Genomic DNA, 18130 nt, shown 5'->3' with positions numbered 1-18130 from the left:
GTACCCACAATACCAACATTACTCCATCCATGCCATAGAGGCCCCCCCAATACCAACATTACCCAATCCATGGCCATAGACGTCCCCACAATACCAACATTACTCCATCCATGCCATAGAGGTCCCCCCAACACCAACATTACCCAATCCATGCCATAGAGGTCCCCACAATACCAACATTACTCCATCCATGCCATAGATGTCCTCCCAATACCAACACTGCATCTATGCCATAGAGGTGCCCCCAAAACCAACATTACCCAATCCATGCCATAGATGTCCTCCCAATACCAACACTGCATCTATGCCATAGAGGTCCCCCCAATACCAACATTACCCAATCCATGCCATAGATGTCCTCCCAATACCAACATTACCCAATCCATGCCATAGATCTCCTCCCAATACCAACACCGCATCTATGCCATAGAGGTCCCCCCAATACCAACATTACCCAATCCATGCCATAGATGTCCTCCCAATACCAACATTACCCAATCCATGCCATAGATGTCCTCCCAATACCAACATTACCCAATCCATGCCATAGATGTCTTCCCAATACCAACATTACCCAATCCATGCCATAGATGTCCTCCCAATACCAACACTGCATCTATGCCATAGAGGTCCCCCCAATACCAACATTACCCAATCCATGCCATAGATGTCCTCCCAATACCAACATTACCCAATCCATGCCATAGATCTCCTCCCAATACCAACACCGCATCTATGCCATAGAGGTCCCCCCAATACCAACATTACCCAATCCATGCCATAGATGTCCTCCCAATACTAACATTACCCAATCCATGCCATAGATGTCCTCCCAATACCAACATTACCCAATCCATGCCATAGATGTCTTCCCAATACCAACATTACCCAATCCATGCCATAGATGTCCTCCCAATACCAACACCGCATCTATGACATAGAGGTCCCCAATACCCTATCCATGCCTTATTACTCTGTCCATGCCATAGAGGTCCCCAATACCCTATCCATGCCTTATTACTCTGTCCATGCCATAGAGGTCCCCAATGCCCTATCCATGCCTTATTACTCTGTCCATGCCATAGAGGTCCCCAATGCCCTATCCATGCCTTATTACTCTGTCCATGCCATAGAGGTCCCCAATGCCCTATCCATGCCTTATTACTCTGTCCATGCCATAGAGGTACATCCATTACCAACATCCATATCACAATACCAACATTAATCCATCCTTGCCATAGAGGTTCCCCCAATACCAACATTAACCCATCTGTGCCATAGAGGTCCCCATTACCAATATTACACCATTCATGTCATAGAGGTCTCCAATACAAGCATTTCCCCATCCATTACATAAAGGTCCTCCCAATACCAATACCCTATGCATACCATAGAGATCCCCCTATATCATAATAGCTCCATGTATTCCCCAGCGGTAGCCAGGTCCCATATAGACTCATTTTGTATAGGGATGGTCTATACAGCGATCACCAGACAGCTTCTTCATCTATACACCGAGGGGTGCACGTTGATCGCCTGACTGGTTTGTGCTGTGTAAGATGAGCGACGATGATGAGTAAAAGCTTCTTGCTCTAGATATGCCTAGGCTTTGTTTTACTAAACACAAGATAGTAAGTGGAGATGCCCCACCTGTCCGTGCAACACCAACATGTGCCCTGGGGCTTATTCTCATTATCCCTCTGTCATGGAGACATTTATCTTATGAGTGAGATCCAGTCATTCTAGCCCCATTCGTCTCCTGCATGAGGCCCAAGTGATAATTCCATCATTCATGTCCTAAAGGAGCCACAGTCATGTTACCCCCCATGCATGTCCTAAAGGAGCCAGTCATGTTACCCCCCCCACGCATGTCCTAAAGGAGCCACAGTCATGTTACCCCCCCATGCATGTCCTAAAGGAGCCACAGTCATGTTACCCCCCCATGCATGTCCTAAAGGAGCCACAGTCATATTACCCCCCTAATGCATGTCCTAAAGGAGCCACAGTCATGTTACCCCCCCATGCATGTCCTAAAGGAGCCACAGTCATGTAGCCCCCCATGCATGTCCTAAAGGAGCCACAGTCATGTTACCCCCCCATGCATATCCTAAAGGAGCCACAGTCATGTTACCCCCCAATGCATGTCCTAAAGGAGCCACAGTCATGTTACCCCCCCAATGCATGTCCTAAAGGAGCCACAGTCATGTTACCCCCCCAATGCATGTCCTAAAGGAGCCACAGTCATGTTACCCCCCATGCATGTCCTAGAGGAGCCACAGCCATGTTACCCTCCATGCATGTCCTAGAGGAGCCACAGTCATGTAACCTCATTCATGTCCTAAAGGAGCCACAGTCATGTTACCCCCCCCATGCATGTCCTAAAGGAGCCACAGTCAAGTTACCCCCATGCATGTCCTAGAGGAGCCACAGCCATGTTACCCTCCATGCATGTCCTAGAGGAGCCACAGTCATGTAACCTCATTCATGTCCTAAAGGAGTCACAGTCATGTTACCCCCCCCATGCATGTCCTAAAGGAGCCACAGTCAAGTTACCCCCATGCATGTCCTAGAGTAGCCACAGTCATGTTACCCCCATCCTAGAAGTGCCCCTGTACTAACCCCCATACATATCCCAGAGGTGCCCCTGTACTAACCTCCATACATATCCTAGAGGTGCCCCTGTACTAACCCCGATACATATCCCAGAGGCGCTCTTGTACTAACCCACATACATATCCCAGAGGTGTCCCTGTACTAACCCCATACATAATCCTAGAGGTGTCCCTGTACTAACCCCATACATAATCCTAGGTGTCCCTGTACTAACCCCCATACATATCCTAGAGGTGTCCCTGTACTAACCCCCATACATATTCTAGAGGTGCACTGTACTAACCTCCATACATATCCCAGAGGTGCTCCTGTACTAACCCCCATATATATCCTAGAGGTGCTCCTGTACTAACCTCCATACATATCCCAGAGGTGTCCCTGTACTAACCCCCATACATATCCCAGAGGTGCTCTTGTACTAACCCCCATATATATCCTAGAGGTGTCCCTGTACTAACCTCCATATATATCCTAGAGGTGCCCCTGTACTAAACTCCATATACATCCTAGAGGGGTCCCTGTACTAACCTCCATATATATCCTAGAGGTGCCCCTGTACTAACCTCCATACATATCCTAGAGGTGCCCCTGTACTAACCTCCATATACATCCTAGAGGTGCCCCTGTCATGTTAGCCCATACATATCTTATGAGTGACCAGTCATATGACCCCATGCATATCCTAGAGTAGCCCCAGTCCTCACCCCACTACATATCATATAGACCACATTCATGTTACCCCCATATATAACCTAGAGCCCCAGTCCTGTTACCCCCATGAGTATCCTAGAGGAGCCCCAGTACTCTTACCCAATTCACATACTACATGTGTTCCCATTACAGTACTCCTCATATAGTGAGAAATGTATATATAGTGCGTAAAGCATGGATTGCCAACCTCTGCCCTTGAGAGCTACAAACAGTTCATGTTTTCCAGGTCACCCAGCAAGTGCACAGGTGTACTCATTACTCAGACACATTTCCCAGGTCACTCAGCAAGTGCACAGGTGTACTCATTACTCAGACATATTTCCCAGGTCACCCAGCAAGTGCACAGGTGTACTCATTACTCAGGCACATTTGAAAAGATCCACAGGCGGAGATAATTTTTTCACTTGTGATTCTGTGAGGAGACCTGGAAAACATGCACTGTTGGTAGCTCTCGAGGACCAGGGTTGGCTACCCCTGGCGTAGAGGATGACACGTCTTTCCTCTTCTCTAGTACTGCCTGCAGCAATCCCCGGCACTGGACCATCATGGGCAGAAACCGCTCCCTGTGGAAACAATGTAAGCTATATGCAGTTCTAGTAACCCGTCCTCTGCCCCTGCAGTAAGGCCTCTAACATCTCCATATCTTCTCTCTGCAGAAATACGTTTCGCAACTTTGGCCTGTCATACAGGTGAGCCATCCATAAATGCTGAGGACGCACTAACATTAATTACATGTATTATACAATGTGATGGGCTTACAATGCAACCATGCTTTGGGTTCTGCTGGTTATCACTAACGAATCATCATTGGCTACTCCTACTGGCACCTCTTGGCCAAACTACTTATCAACGGTGAGTGTCAACTACTCATCAACATGATGTCCCCATATGCGGAAAGGTAATGGCAGGCTCGTCAGGGACACCTTTTTGCAGCACCATGTACAGGGCTGCAGCACATGTCATCTTCCTGCTGATCAGGACTATTGGATAGCTGGCAGAACACGTCTGTAGGACATGCAGCGGATTAATTATTGTGAGTTGTGTAATCTCATGGGGACAAGCAGAATCTAATAGGAGATGGAGTTTATTAGTTTGGTCTTATACGAGCTCCTCCTTCAAATGCATTCATGTAATGCCCCAAAAAGTGATTTACAGCCAGGTCTGAAGGTAAATAGAGAACCCGCAGCTCCATGAACTTATAGATGACCCTCTTATATATGCATAAGGGTCAGATGTGGGTCATGTGACCAGGGGCTGGATGTGGACAGTGAAGGAGAGAGCAACACCCAGGCAATGGAGATAAAGAACCGAGAAGAGCGTAGTGTTGGCCTTGGAGAGAGACATGTGTTGAAGTTTGCTGGGAGGGAAGGGGGATGAGGAGGCACATTCCTTAGTAGAGAGAAACCTGAGAACATGAGAAAGGAGAGGTGAGATGTCTGTGTAGGAGAGGTACATTTGGGTATGTGCAGCGTAAAAAAAAGTATGGAGACCATAGGAGGAGGATACTGGGAACAGCAGAGGATGGGGCACAGTGGGACCTTCAGTGAGTAGAGGAAGAGTGAAGACAGGGAAGGAGGTGTGAGAGAGGACGTGAAAGCAGAGAGTACTGTGCCACAATGAGCAATGGAGTAAAGGTTATGCTGGAGGTGAGGCGTTGGAAGCAACAGAGGGGCCAGGAGCACGAGAATGGAGAGGAGAACCTGTTCGTGACAGTAATGAGAGCAGTGTCAGTGGTATGGTGGGAATGATGAGGTGACCCTTAGACTTAGCAGAGATCTCAGTGGTATGGTGGGAATGGAGAGGAAACCCTTAGACTTAGCAGAGAGAAGCTGTTGGTGACAGTAATGAGAGCAGTATCAGTGGTATGGTGGGAATGGAGGTGACCCTTTGATTTAGCAGAGAGAAGCTGTTGGTGACAGTAATGAGAGCAGTCTCCGCGGTATGGTGGCAATGGGGAGGTGACCCTTAGATTTAGCAGAGATCTCAGTGGTATGGTGGGAATGGAGAGGTGACCCTTAGACTTAGCAGAGATCTCAGTGGTATGGTGGGAATGGGGAGGTGACCCTTAGACTTAGCAGAGAGAAGCTGTTGGTGACAGTAATGAGAGCAGTCTCAGTGGTATGGTGGAAATGGAGGTGACCCTTAGATTTAGCAGAGAGAAGCTGTTGGTGACAGTAATGAGAGCAGTCTCAGTGGTATGGTGGGAATGGAGGTGACCCTTAGATTTAGCAGAGAGAAGCTGTTGGTGACAGTAATGAGAGCAGTGTCAGTGGTATGGTGGTAATGGCGAGGTGACCCTTAGACTTAGCAGAGATCTCAGTGATATGGTGGGAATGGAGAGGAGACCCTTAGACTTAGCAGAGATCTCAGTGGTATGGTGGGAATGGGGAGGTGACCCTTAGACTTAGCAGAGAGAAGCTGTTGGTGACAGTAATGAGAGCAGTCTCAGTGGTATGGTGGGAATGGGGAGGTGACCCTTAGACTTAGCAGAGAGAAGCTGTTAGTGATAGTAATGAGAGCAGTATCAGTGGTATGGTGGGAATGGAGGTGACCCTTAGATTTAGCAGAGAGAAGCTGTTGGTGACAGTAATGAGAGCAGTCTCCATGGTATGGTGGCAATGGGGAGGTGACCCTTAGATTTAGCAGAGATCTCAGTGGTATGGTGGGAATGGAGAGGTGACCCTTAGACCTAACCGAGATCTCAGTGGTATGGTGGGAATGGAGAGGTGACCCTTAGACTTAGCAGAGATCTCAGTGGTATGGTGGGAATGGAGAGGAGACCCTTAGACTTAGCAGAGATCTCAGTGGTATGGTGGGAATGGGGAGGTGACCCTTAGACTTAGCAGAGAGAAGCTGTTGGTGACAGTAATGAGAGCAGTCTCAGTGGTATGGTGGGAATGGGGAGGTGACCCTTAGACTTAGCAGAGAGAAGCTGTTAGTGATAGTAATGAGAGCAGTATCAGTGGTATGGTGGGAATGGAGGTGACCCTTAGATTTAGCAGAGAGAAGCTGTTGGTGACAGTAATGAGAGCAGTCTCCGTGGTATGGTGGCAATGGGGAGGTGACCCTTAGATTTAGCAGAGATCTCAGTGGTATGGTGGGAATGGAGAGGTGACCCTTAGACCTAACCGAGATCTCAGTGGTATGGTGGGAATGGAGAGGTGACCCTTAGACTTAGCAGAGATCTCAGTGGTATGGTGGGAATGGAGAGGAGACCCTTAGACTTAGCAGAGAGAAGCTGTTAGTGATAGTAATGAGAGCAGTCTCAGTGGTATGGTGGGAATGGTGACCCTTAGATTTAGCAGAGAGAAGCTGTTGGTGACAGTAATGAGAGCAGTCTCAGTGGTATGGTGGGAATGGAGGTGACCCTTAGATTTAGCAGAGAGAAGCTGTTGGTGACAGTAATGAGAGCAGTGTCAGTGGTATGGTGGGAATGGGGAGGTGACCCTTAGACTTAGCAGAGAGAAGCTGGTGACAGTAATGAGAGCAGTCTCAGTGGTATGGTGGGAAAGCAGGATTGTAGAGGGTTGAGGAGGGACTTAGATAAGCCAGTCAGTATGATGGAGGCATGTGAGGAGAGAAAGGGGGGGGTGAAGAGAAGGTATTTTGGGGATAGGTGAGAGATAAGAGTGTTCAATGGATGAGCTTAAGATGTCAGTGTTGTGGGCCATATTGAACAGGTAGGCTAGGTACACTCAGGTGATGGGGAGATATGCAGCTGAGAGGGGATGGGACCAAGGTGCACGTAGAGGACGGAGATGACATAAGAACAAAGACCCTCATTCCCAGAGTTGTAGTGGGCAGCAAAGTCAGAGGCCATAATGGATGGAGAGGAGGAGAGAGCCGGCTCAGATGTGATGGGATTGGCAGAAATAAGAGTAACAGTAGCTGAGCTGTAATAGGAATAAATGAGGAGTGGATGTATGCTTGGCGTGCCATAGACAGAGTATAGAACTCGGGGGGCTATGTGTGTGCCAGAGGATGCTTATACAGGAGATAGAACAGGTGGTGATAGGAGAGAGGAGCAGGAGATGAGAGGCATGGTGCAAGAAGCTGGGATAGGTGGAAGGAGTAAGAAGAAGTGTAGCTAGAACAGAAGTGATGAAAGGAGTTACCGTAACAGTCTGCGGGAGGGATCAGAGGAGGAAGAGAACGGGAGGAAGTTTGGGGTTAGCAATATATATATACTGGAATCACATAGGAGAGACTGGGCATGTCAGAGAATAGGAAGGCGGAGTCAGGAAGCAAAATTATAACGAGATGGGAGACGGAACGAAAAGATATATCAGACGACAGCAGCACAAAGGTGGATGGGTTAGATCATGTGACAGCAGCAGAAAGGTGGATGGGTTAGATCACGTGACAGCAGCAGAAAGGTGGATGGGTTAGATCATGTGACAGCAGCATGAAGGTGGATGGGTTAGATCATGTGACAGCAGCACAAAGGTGGATGGGTTAGATCATGTGACAGCAGCACGAAGGTGGATGGGTTAGATTATGTGAGGAGAGGGGGCTCAATGGAGGAAAAAAACAATAAGAGGACCCAGGTGGAATTACCTGGATGGAAGAGAGATGCCTGAAACACGGTGTTGTCGGGCTCCGTCGGGTTGTAGGTGGGTGCGGTGGGTTGCCGGGTTGTAGGTGGGTGCGGTGGGTTGTAGGTGGGTGCAGTGGGTTGTCGGGTTGTAGGTAGGTGCGGCGGGTTGTAGGTAGGTGCGGTGGGTTGCCAGGTTGTAGGTGGGTGCGGTGGGTTGTCGGGTTGTAGGTGGGTGCGGTGGGTTGCCGGGCTCCGTCAGGTTGTAGGTAGGTGCGGTGGGTTGTCGGGTTGTAGGTGGGTGCGGTGGGTTTGCTAGGACAGACCCGTTACTTACCCATGACATCCAGGGCTTCATTTAGTCATTTGCTATTTAATAAACTGACATTTGGAAAAGGATCCCGCCATATGGCGGCAGATTTATAGAAGTGACGGCAAAAGCCACGTCACGTCACATTGTTAGTAGGCGCTGTACATAAAGGTGTGACATCTCTATTTTGTCATCAGAAGCAGCGCTTACCTGCGTCCCTGGCACTGACTGCGCACAGCAAGACTAAGGGCGCCGGAGGAGAGGCCGAACCGCCAAATAACTACTACTGACATCACAGACATGGTTATACCTCGCAGGACACGGTGGTCATAATGTCCTATCACTGTCTAGATACAGTATGTATGTATAATATACACATCTATATGCAGGAGAGGGGAATGAGAGACCCACCACCCCCGTACCAGTCATCTGTCCATCACTTCTGTAATAAATAATATACGTCTGCTGGATTCTAATTCTCATCTGTCTGCTTTATTTTCTATGGCACAGGTAACACTAATACACCTGGCACAGGAAACACAAAAACACCTGGCGCAGGAACAGTAACACTAATACACCTGGCACAGGTATAGTAACACTAATACACTAATGCACAGGTACAGTAACACTAATACACCTGGCACAGGTACAGTAACACTAATACACCTGGCACAGGTACAGTAACACTAATACACCTGGCACAGGTACAGTAACACTAATACACCTGGCACAGGAAACACTAATACACCTGACATAGGTAACACTAATACACCTGGCACAGGTAACACTAATACACCTGGCACAGGTAACACTAATACACCTGGCACAGGTACTGTAACACTAATACACCTGGCACAGGTACAGTAACACTAATACACCTGGCACAGGTAACACTAATACACCTGACACAGGTACAGTAACACTAATACACCTGGCACAGGTACAGTAACACTAATACACCTGGCACAGGTACAGTAACACTAATACACCTGGCACAGGAAACACTAATACACCTGGCACAGGTACAGTAACACTAATACACCTGGCACAGGAAACACTAATACACCTGGCACAGGTACAGTAACACTAATACACCTGGCACAGGTACAGTAACACTAATACACCTGGCACAGGTACAGTAACACTAATACACCTGGCACAGGAAACACAAATATACCTGGCACAGGTACAGTAACACTAATACACCTGGCACAGGAAACACTAATACACCTGACACAGGTACAGTAACACTAATACACCTGGCACAGGTACAGTAACACTAATACACCTGGCACAGGAAACACTAATACACCTGACACAGGTACAGTAACACTAATACACCTGGCACAGGTACTGTAACACTAATACACCTGGCAGGTACAGTAACACTAATACACCTGGCACAGGTAACACTAATACACCTGGCACAGGTACAGTAACACTAATACACCTGGCACAGGAAACACAAATACACCTGGCACAGGTACAGTAACACTAAAACACCTGGCACAGGTACAGTAACACTAATACACCTGGCAGGTACAGTAACACTAATACACCTGGCACAGGTAACACTAATACACCTGACACAGGTACAGTAACACTAATACACCTGGCACAGGTACAGTAACACTAATACACCTGGCACAGGAAACACTAATACACCTGACACAGGTAACACTAATACACCTGGCACAGGTAACACTAATACACCTGGCACAGGTAACACTAATACACCTGGCACAGGTAAAACTAATACACCTGGCACAGGTAAAACTAATACACCTGGCACAGGTAACACTAATACACCTGATGGTAATGATTTGGGGTTAAAGCATCAGGAATAATAAACAATTCAGCAACATACAGGGAGCTCGGGTCACAGGGAGATGGGGCAGAAATCTCTGGCTGGAAAAGGGTCTCTCTCATGGAGCTAAGCATTTACCCAACTGTCCCCTGGGTAGTGAGGTGAGAGATGGGAGATGAGCACCGGCCAGTGAGGTGAGAGATGGGTGACGAGCACCGGCCAGTGAGGTGAGAGATGGGTGACGAGCACCGTCTAGTGAGGTGAGAGATGGGTGACGAGCACCGGCTAGTGAGGTGAGAGATGGGTGACGAGCACCGGCTAGTGAGGTGAGAGATGGGTGACGAGCACCGGCTAGTGAGGTGAGAGATGGGTGACGAGCACCGGCTAGTGAGGTGAGAGATGGGTGACGAGCACCGGCTAGTGAGGTGAGAGATGGGTGACGAGCACCGGCTAGTGAGGTGAGAGATGGGTGATGAGCACCGGCTAGTGAGGTGAGAGATGAGCACCAGGTAGTGAAGTGAGAGATGGGTGATGAGCACCGGCTAGTATGGTGAAAGATGGGTGATGAGCACCGGGTAGTGAGGTGAGAGATGGGTGATTAGCACCGGGTAGTGAGGTGAGAGATGAGCACCAGGTAGTGAGGTGAAAGATGGGTGATGAGCACCGGGTAGTGAGGTGAGAGATGGGTGATGAGCACCGGGTAGTGAGGTGAGAAGAACTGTATTGTACACTAGCTACCTGAGAATTTAACCTGTATTGTACACTAGCTACCGAGAATTTAACCTGTATTGTACACTAGCTGCACAGGTAACACTAATACACCTGGCACAGGTACAATAATAATAATACATCTGGCATAGGTAACACTAATACACCTGGCACAGGTAACACTAATACACATGGCACAGGAACAGTAACACTAATACACCTGGCACAGGTAACACTAATACACCTGGCACAGGTACAGTAACACTAATACACCTGGCACAGGTAACACTAATACAGTATATATACAGTATGTATGTATAATATACACATCTATATGCAGGAGAGGGGAATGATAGACCCACCACCCCCATACCAGTCATCTGTCCATCACTTCTGTAATAAATAATATACGTCTGCTGGATTCTAATTCTCATCTGTCTGCTTTATTTTCTATGGCACAGGTAACACTAATACACCTGGCACAGGTATAGTAACACTAATACACCTGGCACAGGTAACACTAATACACCTGGCACAGGTACAGTAACACTAATACACCTGGCAGAGGAAACACTAATACACCTGGCACAGGTACAGTAACACTAATACACCTGGCATAGGAAACACTAATAACCCTGGCACAGGTACAGTAACACTAATACACCTGGCACAGGAAACACTAATACACCTGGCACAGGTACAGTAACACTAATACACCTGGCACAGGAAACACTAATACACCTGGCACAGGTACAGTAACACTAATACACCTGGCACAGGTAACACTAATACACCTGGCACAGGTACAGTAACACTAAAACACCTGGCACAGGTAACACTAAAACACCTGGCACAGGTAACACTAATACACCTGGCACAGGTACAGTAACACTAATACACCTGATGGTAATGATTTGGGGTTAAAGCATCAGGAATAATAAACAATTCAGCAACATACAGAGAGCTTGGGTCACATGGAAATGGGGCAGAAATCTCTGGCTGGAAAAGGGTCTCTCTCATGGAGTTAAACATTTACCCAACTGTCCCCTGGGCAGTGAGGTGAGCGACGGGTGAAGAGCACCGGCCAGTGAGGTGAGCGATGGGTGATGAGCACCGGCCAGTGAGGTGAGAGATGGGTGATGAGCACCGGCCATTGAGGTGAGAGACGGGTGATGAGCACCGGCCAGTGAGGTGAGCGAAGGGTGATGAGCACCGGCCAGTGAGGTGAGAGATGGGTGATGAGCACCGGCCAGTGAGGTGAGAGACGGGTGATGAGCACCGGCCAGTGAGGTGAGAGACGGGTGATGAGCACCGGCCAGTGAGGTGAGAGACGGGTGATGAGCACCGGCCAGTGAGGTGAGAGACGGGTGATGAGCACTGGCCAGTGAGGTGAGAGACGGGTGATGAGCACCGGCTAGTGAGGTGAAAAATGGGTGATGAGCACCGGGTAGTGAGGTGAGAGATGGGTGATGAGCACTGGCCAGTGAGGTGAGAGAGGGGTGATGAGCACCGGCCAGTGAGGTGAGAGACGGGTGATGAGCACCGGCTAGTGAGGTGAGAGACGGGTGATGAGCACCGGCTAGTGAGGTGAAAAATGGGTGATGAGCACCGGGTAGTGAGGTGAGAGATGGGTGATGAGCACTGGCCAGTGAGGTGAGAGAGGGGTGATGAGCACCGGGTAGTGAGGTGAGAGATGGGTGATGAGCACTGGCCAGTGAGGTGAGAGAGGGGTGATGAGCACCGGCCAGTGAGGTGAGAGACGGGTGATGAGCACCGGCTAGTGAGGTGAGAGATGGGTGATGAGCACCGGTTAGTGAGGTGAGAGATGGGTGATGAGCACCGGCTAGTGAGGTGAGAAGCACTGTATTGTACACTAGCTACCTGAGAATTGAACCTGTATTGTACACTAGCTACCTGAGAACTGAACCTGTATTGTACACTAGCTACCTGAGAACTGAACCTGCATTGTACACTAGCTACCTGAGAACTGAACCTGCATTGTACACTAGCTACCTGAGAACTGAACCTGTATTGTACACTAGCTACCTGAAAATGGTACTTGAATTGTCAAATAATTACCGCTGGGACATAGATTTACTAAGGGGGCCTATCCATTAGCAGATAAATTGAAAGACTGAACTATATATCGTTCAGTCGTTCAATTTATCTGCTGTGGATAGGCCCTGAACGATGACAGATGCGCACTCCCGTGGCCGATAAATTGAATCTTTCATCTTTCCAACATGTTGGTCAATTAATGCACATAGCTGTATGATATTAGCAATATCTGGCAGTTTATATGCGGTAAACGACAAAACATATTAGCAGCAGCTGCAGAGAAAAAAAAATCCTCTCCCTGGATGTCGTCATGCGATATCGGTCACCGTTTGCCAAAATCTGTCATGTACATGACAGATATCGCTCAGCGCAGCCACCGGAATTTTCAATAGATATCTTTTGTCGTTCATCGTTCAGAGATACATCTGCTCATGGAGAGGCCCCTTTAGAGGTGGATTTGAATCCAAAATTTAAAGCAGCATTTTATAACCTGGCACAGGTACAGTAACACTAATACACCTGGCACAGGTAACACTAGGTGTAGAAAGACAATGGGCCTGATTCAGACTTGGGAATAGAGTGAGATATCTCTCTCAACTGTGAACCTGAACAAACCATATTGCAATGCAAGGAGTGTAGATACATAATTTTTTTTACATGTGGGGTAAATACTGGCTGCTTTTGCATGTAACTCACAAATACTGCACAGCTTTATTATTACTCTACAATTTAGATGTCCGTTTGGAAACAGTCCTCCCAAATCTAATCTCTATGCGCTTGTTACATCTGCCCCCCCCCCTGCAGTGCAGCATGGTGTCAGCTGAGAGAGAGATCTCACTCTGGGCCTGATTCAGACCCGGTCGCAAGCGCTGTGCGCTCGCAACTGGGGCGATGGTGGGCCAGTGCACATGCGCATGACGGAGCCGGCTCCGTCGTGTGCATGCGCGAGACCCGGATAGCGACGGGTACTCTGTCACTATGGGTCTCGCAACAAAGGGGGCGTGCAGTCGGTGGTGACAGCTCGCCCCCGTTTGGTGGACGGGCCGGGGGAGTGGCTGCCCTAACTGAGGCGTTCCCATGTGAACGCCTCCGTTTGGGGGGCGGCCCCGCTGACATCACGAGTGATGTCAGTGGGAGAGATTTCGGCTCTGTTAGAGCCGAAATTTCTCTGGGTCTTGCGGCCACGAGACCCTACCACAAGGGTCTCGTCGCAAGCCCGATGGTCTTGACCATCGCGACCATCTTCCTGGCCACTCGCTATAGCTGTGGGTGGTCACCCACAGCTATGCGAGCGGCCAGGAGGCTATTCTTGATTCAGAGCGATCGCTCTGTCAGAGCGTCCGGCTCTGAATCAGGGCCTCTATTCCCAAGTCTGAATCAGGCCCAAAGTTTGAAAAGCTCAGGGACTCACTGCAGCTTTGTACATTGTACTCTTAAATAAAAGCAGAGACCAAATAGTGATTTTCTAAAAACATTTTAAATAAATACTGTTACAAGTACATACCGCAAGGCAACAAAATATCTACAATAAAAGGCAACCAATATGGTTCAAAAAGAAAATAATGGAGAATATAGCAGAACAATAGGAGCATTTAGTAAAACTAGAGGGGACTCAGAACTCATTATGGAAATGGATAATGGCATAATCCCAAAACTTCTTTTATGTCCGAAAAGAAAACAGGATCTATTGGGCCACTCACTACGTGATAAAGCACGAAACACTCTGATCTGTCAAATGTTTTATTATTCTGTATTCACAATGGAGGAAAATATACAGAGAAATAGGTTGTGCAGGAATAGCCCATTGCCCACCACTATACAGTATGTTACACAGCCCATTGCCCACCACTATACAGTATGTTACACAGCCCATTTCCCACCACTATACAGTATGTTACACAGCCCATTGCCCACCACTATACAGTATGTACACAGCCCATTGCCCACCACTATACAGTATGTTACACAGCCCATTGCCCACCACTATACAGTATGTTACACAGCCCATTGCCCACCACTGTATGTTACACAGCCCATTGTCCACCACTATATGTTACACAGCCCATTGCCCACCACGATGTTACACAGCCCATTGCCCACCACGATATGTTACACAGGTCACGAACGGCATCCCATGTCTGCTAACCAACCCAAGCAGCCATTATACCTTATCATAGACGCTCGGGCCACAAGTCTGGTAGAAAAATGTATCAAGCGCCTGGGGTCCTATTGGAAAAAACTGCTACATAAATAATTATACTCTCAGAGCCAGGAAATGATAGACCTGTGAGCCTGACCTCTGCGTGGGGTAAATGATTAGTATGACCTCTGCGTGGGGTAAATGATTAGTATGACCTCTGCGTGGGGTAAATGATTATAATCTCTGCGTGGGGTAAATTAGTGCACTTACTCTGAGGGATGTGAGCTTGACCTCTGTGTGGGGTAAATGATTAGTGCTGATACTCTGAGGGATGTGATCCTGACTTCTGTGTTGGGTAAATGATTAGTGCACTTACTCAGAGGGATGTGAGCCTGACCTCTGTGTGGGGTAAATTATTAGTGTGATTACTCAGAGGGATGTGAGCTTGACCTCTGTGTGGGGTAAATGATTAATGCGGATACTCTGAGGGATGTGAGCCTGACATCTGTGTTGGGTAAATGATTAGTGCACTTACTCAGAGGGATGTGAGCCTGAGCTCTGTGTGGGGTAAATGATTAGTGCAGTTACTCAGAGGGATGTGAGCCTGACCTCTGTGTGGGGTAAATGATTAGTGCAGTTACTCTGAGGGATGCAAGCCTGACCTGCGTGTGGGGTAAATTATTAGTGTGATTATTCAGAGGGATGGGAGCCTGACCTGTGTGTAGGGTAAGTGATTAGTGCTGATACTCTGAGGGATGTGAGCCTGACCTCTGTGTGGGGTAAATGATTAGTGCAGTTACTCTAAGGGATGCGAGCCTGACCTCTGTGTGGGGTAAATGATTAGTGCACTTACTCTGAGGGATGTGAGCTTGACCTCTGTGTGGGGTAAATGATTAGTGCACTTACTCTGAGGGATGGGAGCCTGACCAGCGTATTGGGTAAATTATTAGTGTGATTACTCAGGGGGATGTGAGCTTGACTTCTGTGTGGGGTAAATGATTAGTGCGGATACTCTGAGGGATGTGAGCCTGACCTCTGTGTGGGGTAAATGATTAGTGCACTTACTCTGAGGGATGGGAGCCTGACCTGCATGTTGGGTAAATTATTAGTGTGATTACTCAGAGGGATGTGAGCTTGACCTCTGTGTGGGGTAAATGATTAGTGCTTATAATCTGAGGGATGTGAGTCTAACCACTGTGTGAGTAAATAATTAGTATGACTTCTGTGTGGGGTAAATAATTAGTATGACCTCTGTGCGGGTAAATTATTAGTGCGGATACTCTGAGGGATGTGAGTTTGACCTCTGTGTGAGTAAGTAATTAGTATGACCTCTTTGTGGGTAAAACTGGATTTTGGTACTTACCGATAAATCCCTTTCTCCGATTCCATAGGGGGCACTGGAGGCTTCAAGACAGTGGGGTATAGATGGTGCTGAGTGGGAGCTGGCACTTTAAATTTTAAGAAGTGGGACTAGCTCCTCCCCCTCTATACCCCCCCTACAAGCCCAGTCTTAGAAAACTGAGGAGAGCTGAGAAAAAACAAACGGAAGAGGAGGAGGCGCAGCCAGTACACAGGACATATGAAAAGGTTGAAATAACAGTAACACAACCAGACACATCAAACCAGTCTCTAACAGTCATAACAAAAAATGACCCCAACCCTGGCAGGAAGGAACAGCACAGGGTGGGCGTCCAGTGTCCCCTATGGAATTGGAGAAAGGGATTTATCGATAAGTACCAAAATCCATCATCCTATATAGCCATCCTTCATATTTTACCTGGTCCCTGGCACCCTCTCTCTACCACAGTGCTACCTCTGAAGTCTCCTGGAGTCTGGTGGCTTACCTATGCTCCCTGTCTCTTGTGCTACAGGCTGCTGAAGATCTCACGGGTGCCATTTTGGATTCGGCCCCGATGTCTCCTGTGGCTTCTGGACCCAGCAATTGTTGCAGCTGACTGCCGATTGGCCTCCTGGACAGGTGGTAACCCACAGCTAAGTGAGCATCCATGAGGACGCTCCAAAAAAAGGTAGGAGGTCCCTGATTCAGAGCGAGCGCTCTGGTCAGAGCATTCAGCTCTGAATCAGGCCCTTTGTAATGATATTATATTGAGGTATAATGTTATATTGTGACCTTTCGGGTCTGGTATTTTGGGTGCTGGGGTGGGTAATTTTGCTTTGGGCCTGGGCAACACTTTATCTTTCGGCCAAGGTAGGATTTGCTCCCCCCTCTCTTACCCCTAAAATTAACTAGGATTTGTTAGTTTTTCTAGACATTAAGTTCTGGGGTTTGTAGTTGGTAGTTTAGGGATTTAGGTATACCAGGTTGGGATGGGTATACAGGGTGGGGGATGGGGTTCTTTTTGGGGTCATTGTATTTGATTTTGTTTTATGTTTATATTTTTTGCCAATATTTGGGGTTATTGTTTGGGATTTTATTTTTTGTTTCCATTCTATGCCATTGTCGTGTTTTACTCAAAACTTATGTTTTAATTTTTTATATTCTCAGTTTCAACTGTGCTTTTTTTCTGCTGTCTGCCATGTCTCGACGGGTGCCTCCATCTGTGATGTTTCAGGTGTCTGGGTTTCCTCTTCACTCTGATCTGTGGCTGCCCCATGATGTCTTCTAATTTGGGTCCCCCTCCCCAAGTTCTCTCCTGGAATGTCTGGGGCCTCAATGACCGTGTCAAGCGCTCTTTAGTTCTGAATCAGGTGAAAAAGGCTCAGGCGGATATATGTTTAATGGAAACACACTTGGTGGGTGGGAAATTCTTGGCTTTGCGCAAACCTTGGATAGGTTGGGCCTATCTCACTCCACATATTCCTCATATTCTAGAGGAGTGTCAGTACTTGTCCGTAGATCCCTAGGTTTTGTGCTTGATGAGGTTAGGATTGACCCCTTGGGTAGATACGTCTTCATTCGGGCATCTATTCACTCCTCTCCACTACATATTCTTGCTTATATTTCCCCTCCTTACTCTAGTGTTATTTGTGTAGGGGATTTTAGTAATGTGTTACACCCTACTCTGGATAGGTGGCGTGAGAGTTCAGTTGTGTCTGGTCCTTCCCCTCATTCTTTTGCCAATTTAGTGGAGGAACTTGGTCTGGTGGGTATTTGGCAGGTTCAGTATCCTCACCCTGCTCGGTACTCTTGCTTTTCAGCTTCTCGTCGCTCCTTTTCTAGGATTGATCTTGCTCTGATATCCGGGAGGCTAGTCCCGCAGGTTGAGGTGGAGTACCGGTCTCGTGGTG

General features: G+C 47.9%; 1 protein-coding gene across 1 annotated transcript in view; it reads left to right on the top strand.

The window, feature by feature from the left end:
• Nucleotides 1–8638, top strand: part of SPMIP8 (sperm microtubule inner protein 8) — a 41178-nt gene extending 32540 nt beyond the window's left edge. Inside the window, exons 6-8 of the mRNA XM_088450812.1 lie at nucleotides 3836–3900; nucleotides 3981–4013; nucleotides 8366–8638. Of these exons, the coding sequence (XP_088306938.1) occupies nucleotides 3836–3900; nucleotides 3981–4013; nucleotides 8366–8396 (129 nt within the window). The 3' untranslated portion in view covers nucleotides 8397–8638. The remainder of the gene's footprint in view (nucleotides 1–3835; nucleotides 3901–3980; nucleotides 4014–8365) is intronic.
• Nucleotides 8639–18130: the final 9492 nt, after the last annotated feature.

The sequence above is a fragment of the Taudactylus pleione genome, unplaced genomic scaffold (assembly GCF_031769625.1).
Source record: "Taudactylus pleione unplaced genomic scaffold, aTauple2 ptg000526l, whole genome shotgun sequence".
NCBI classification, from domain to species: Eukaryota; Metazoa; Chordata; class Amphibia; order Anura; family Myobatrachidae; genus Taudactylus; species Taudactylus pleione.
Note: the sequence above shows the minus strand (reverse complement) of the source record. Positions and strands in the feature narration are given on the sequence as shown.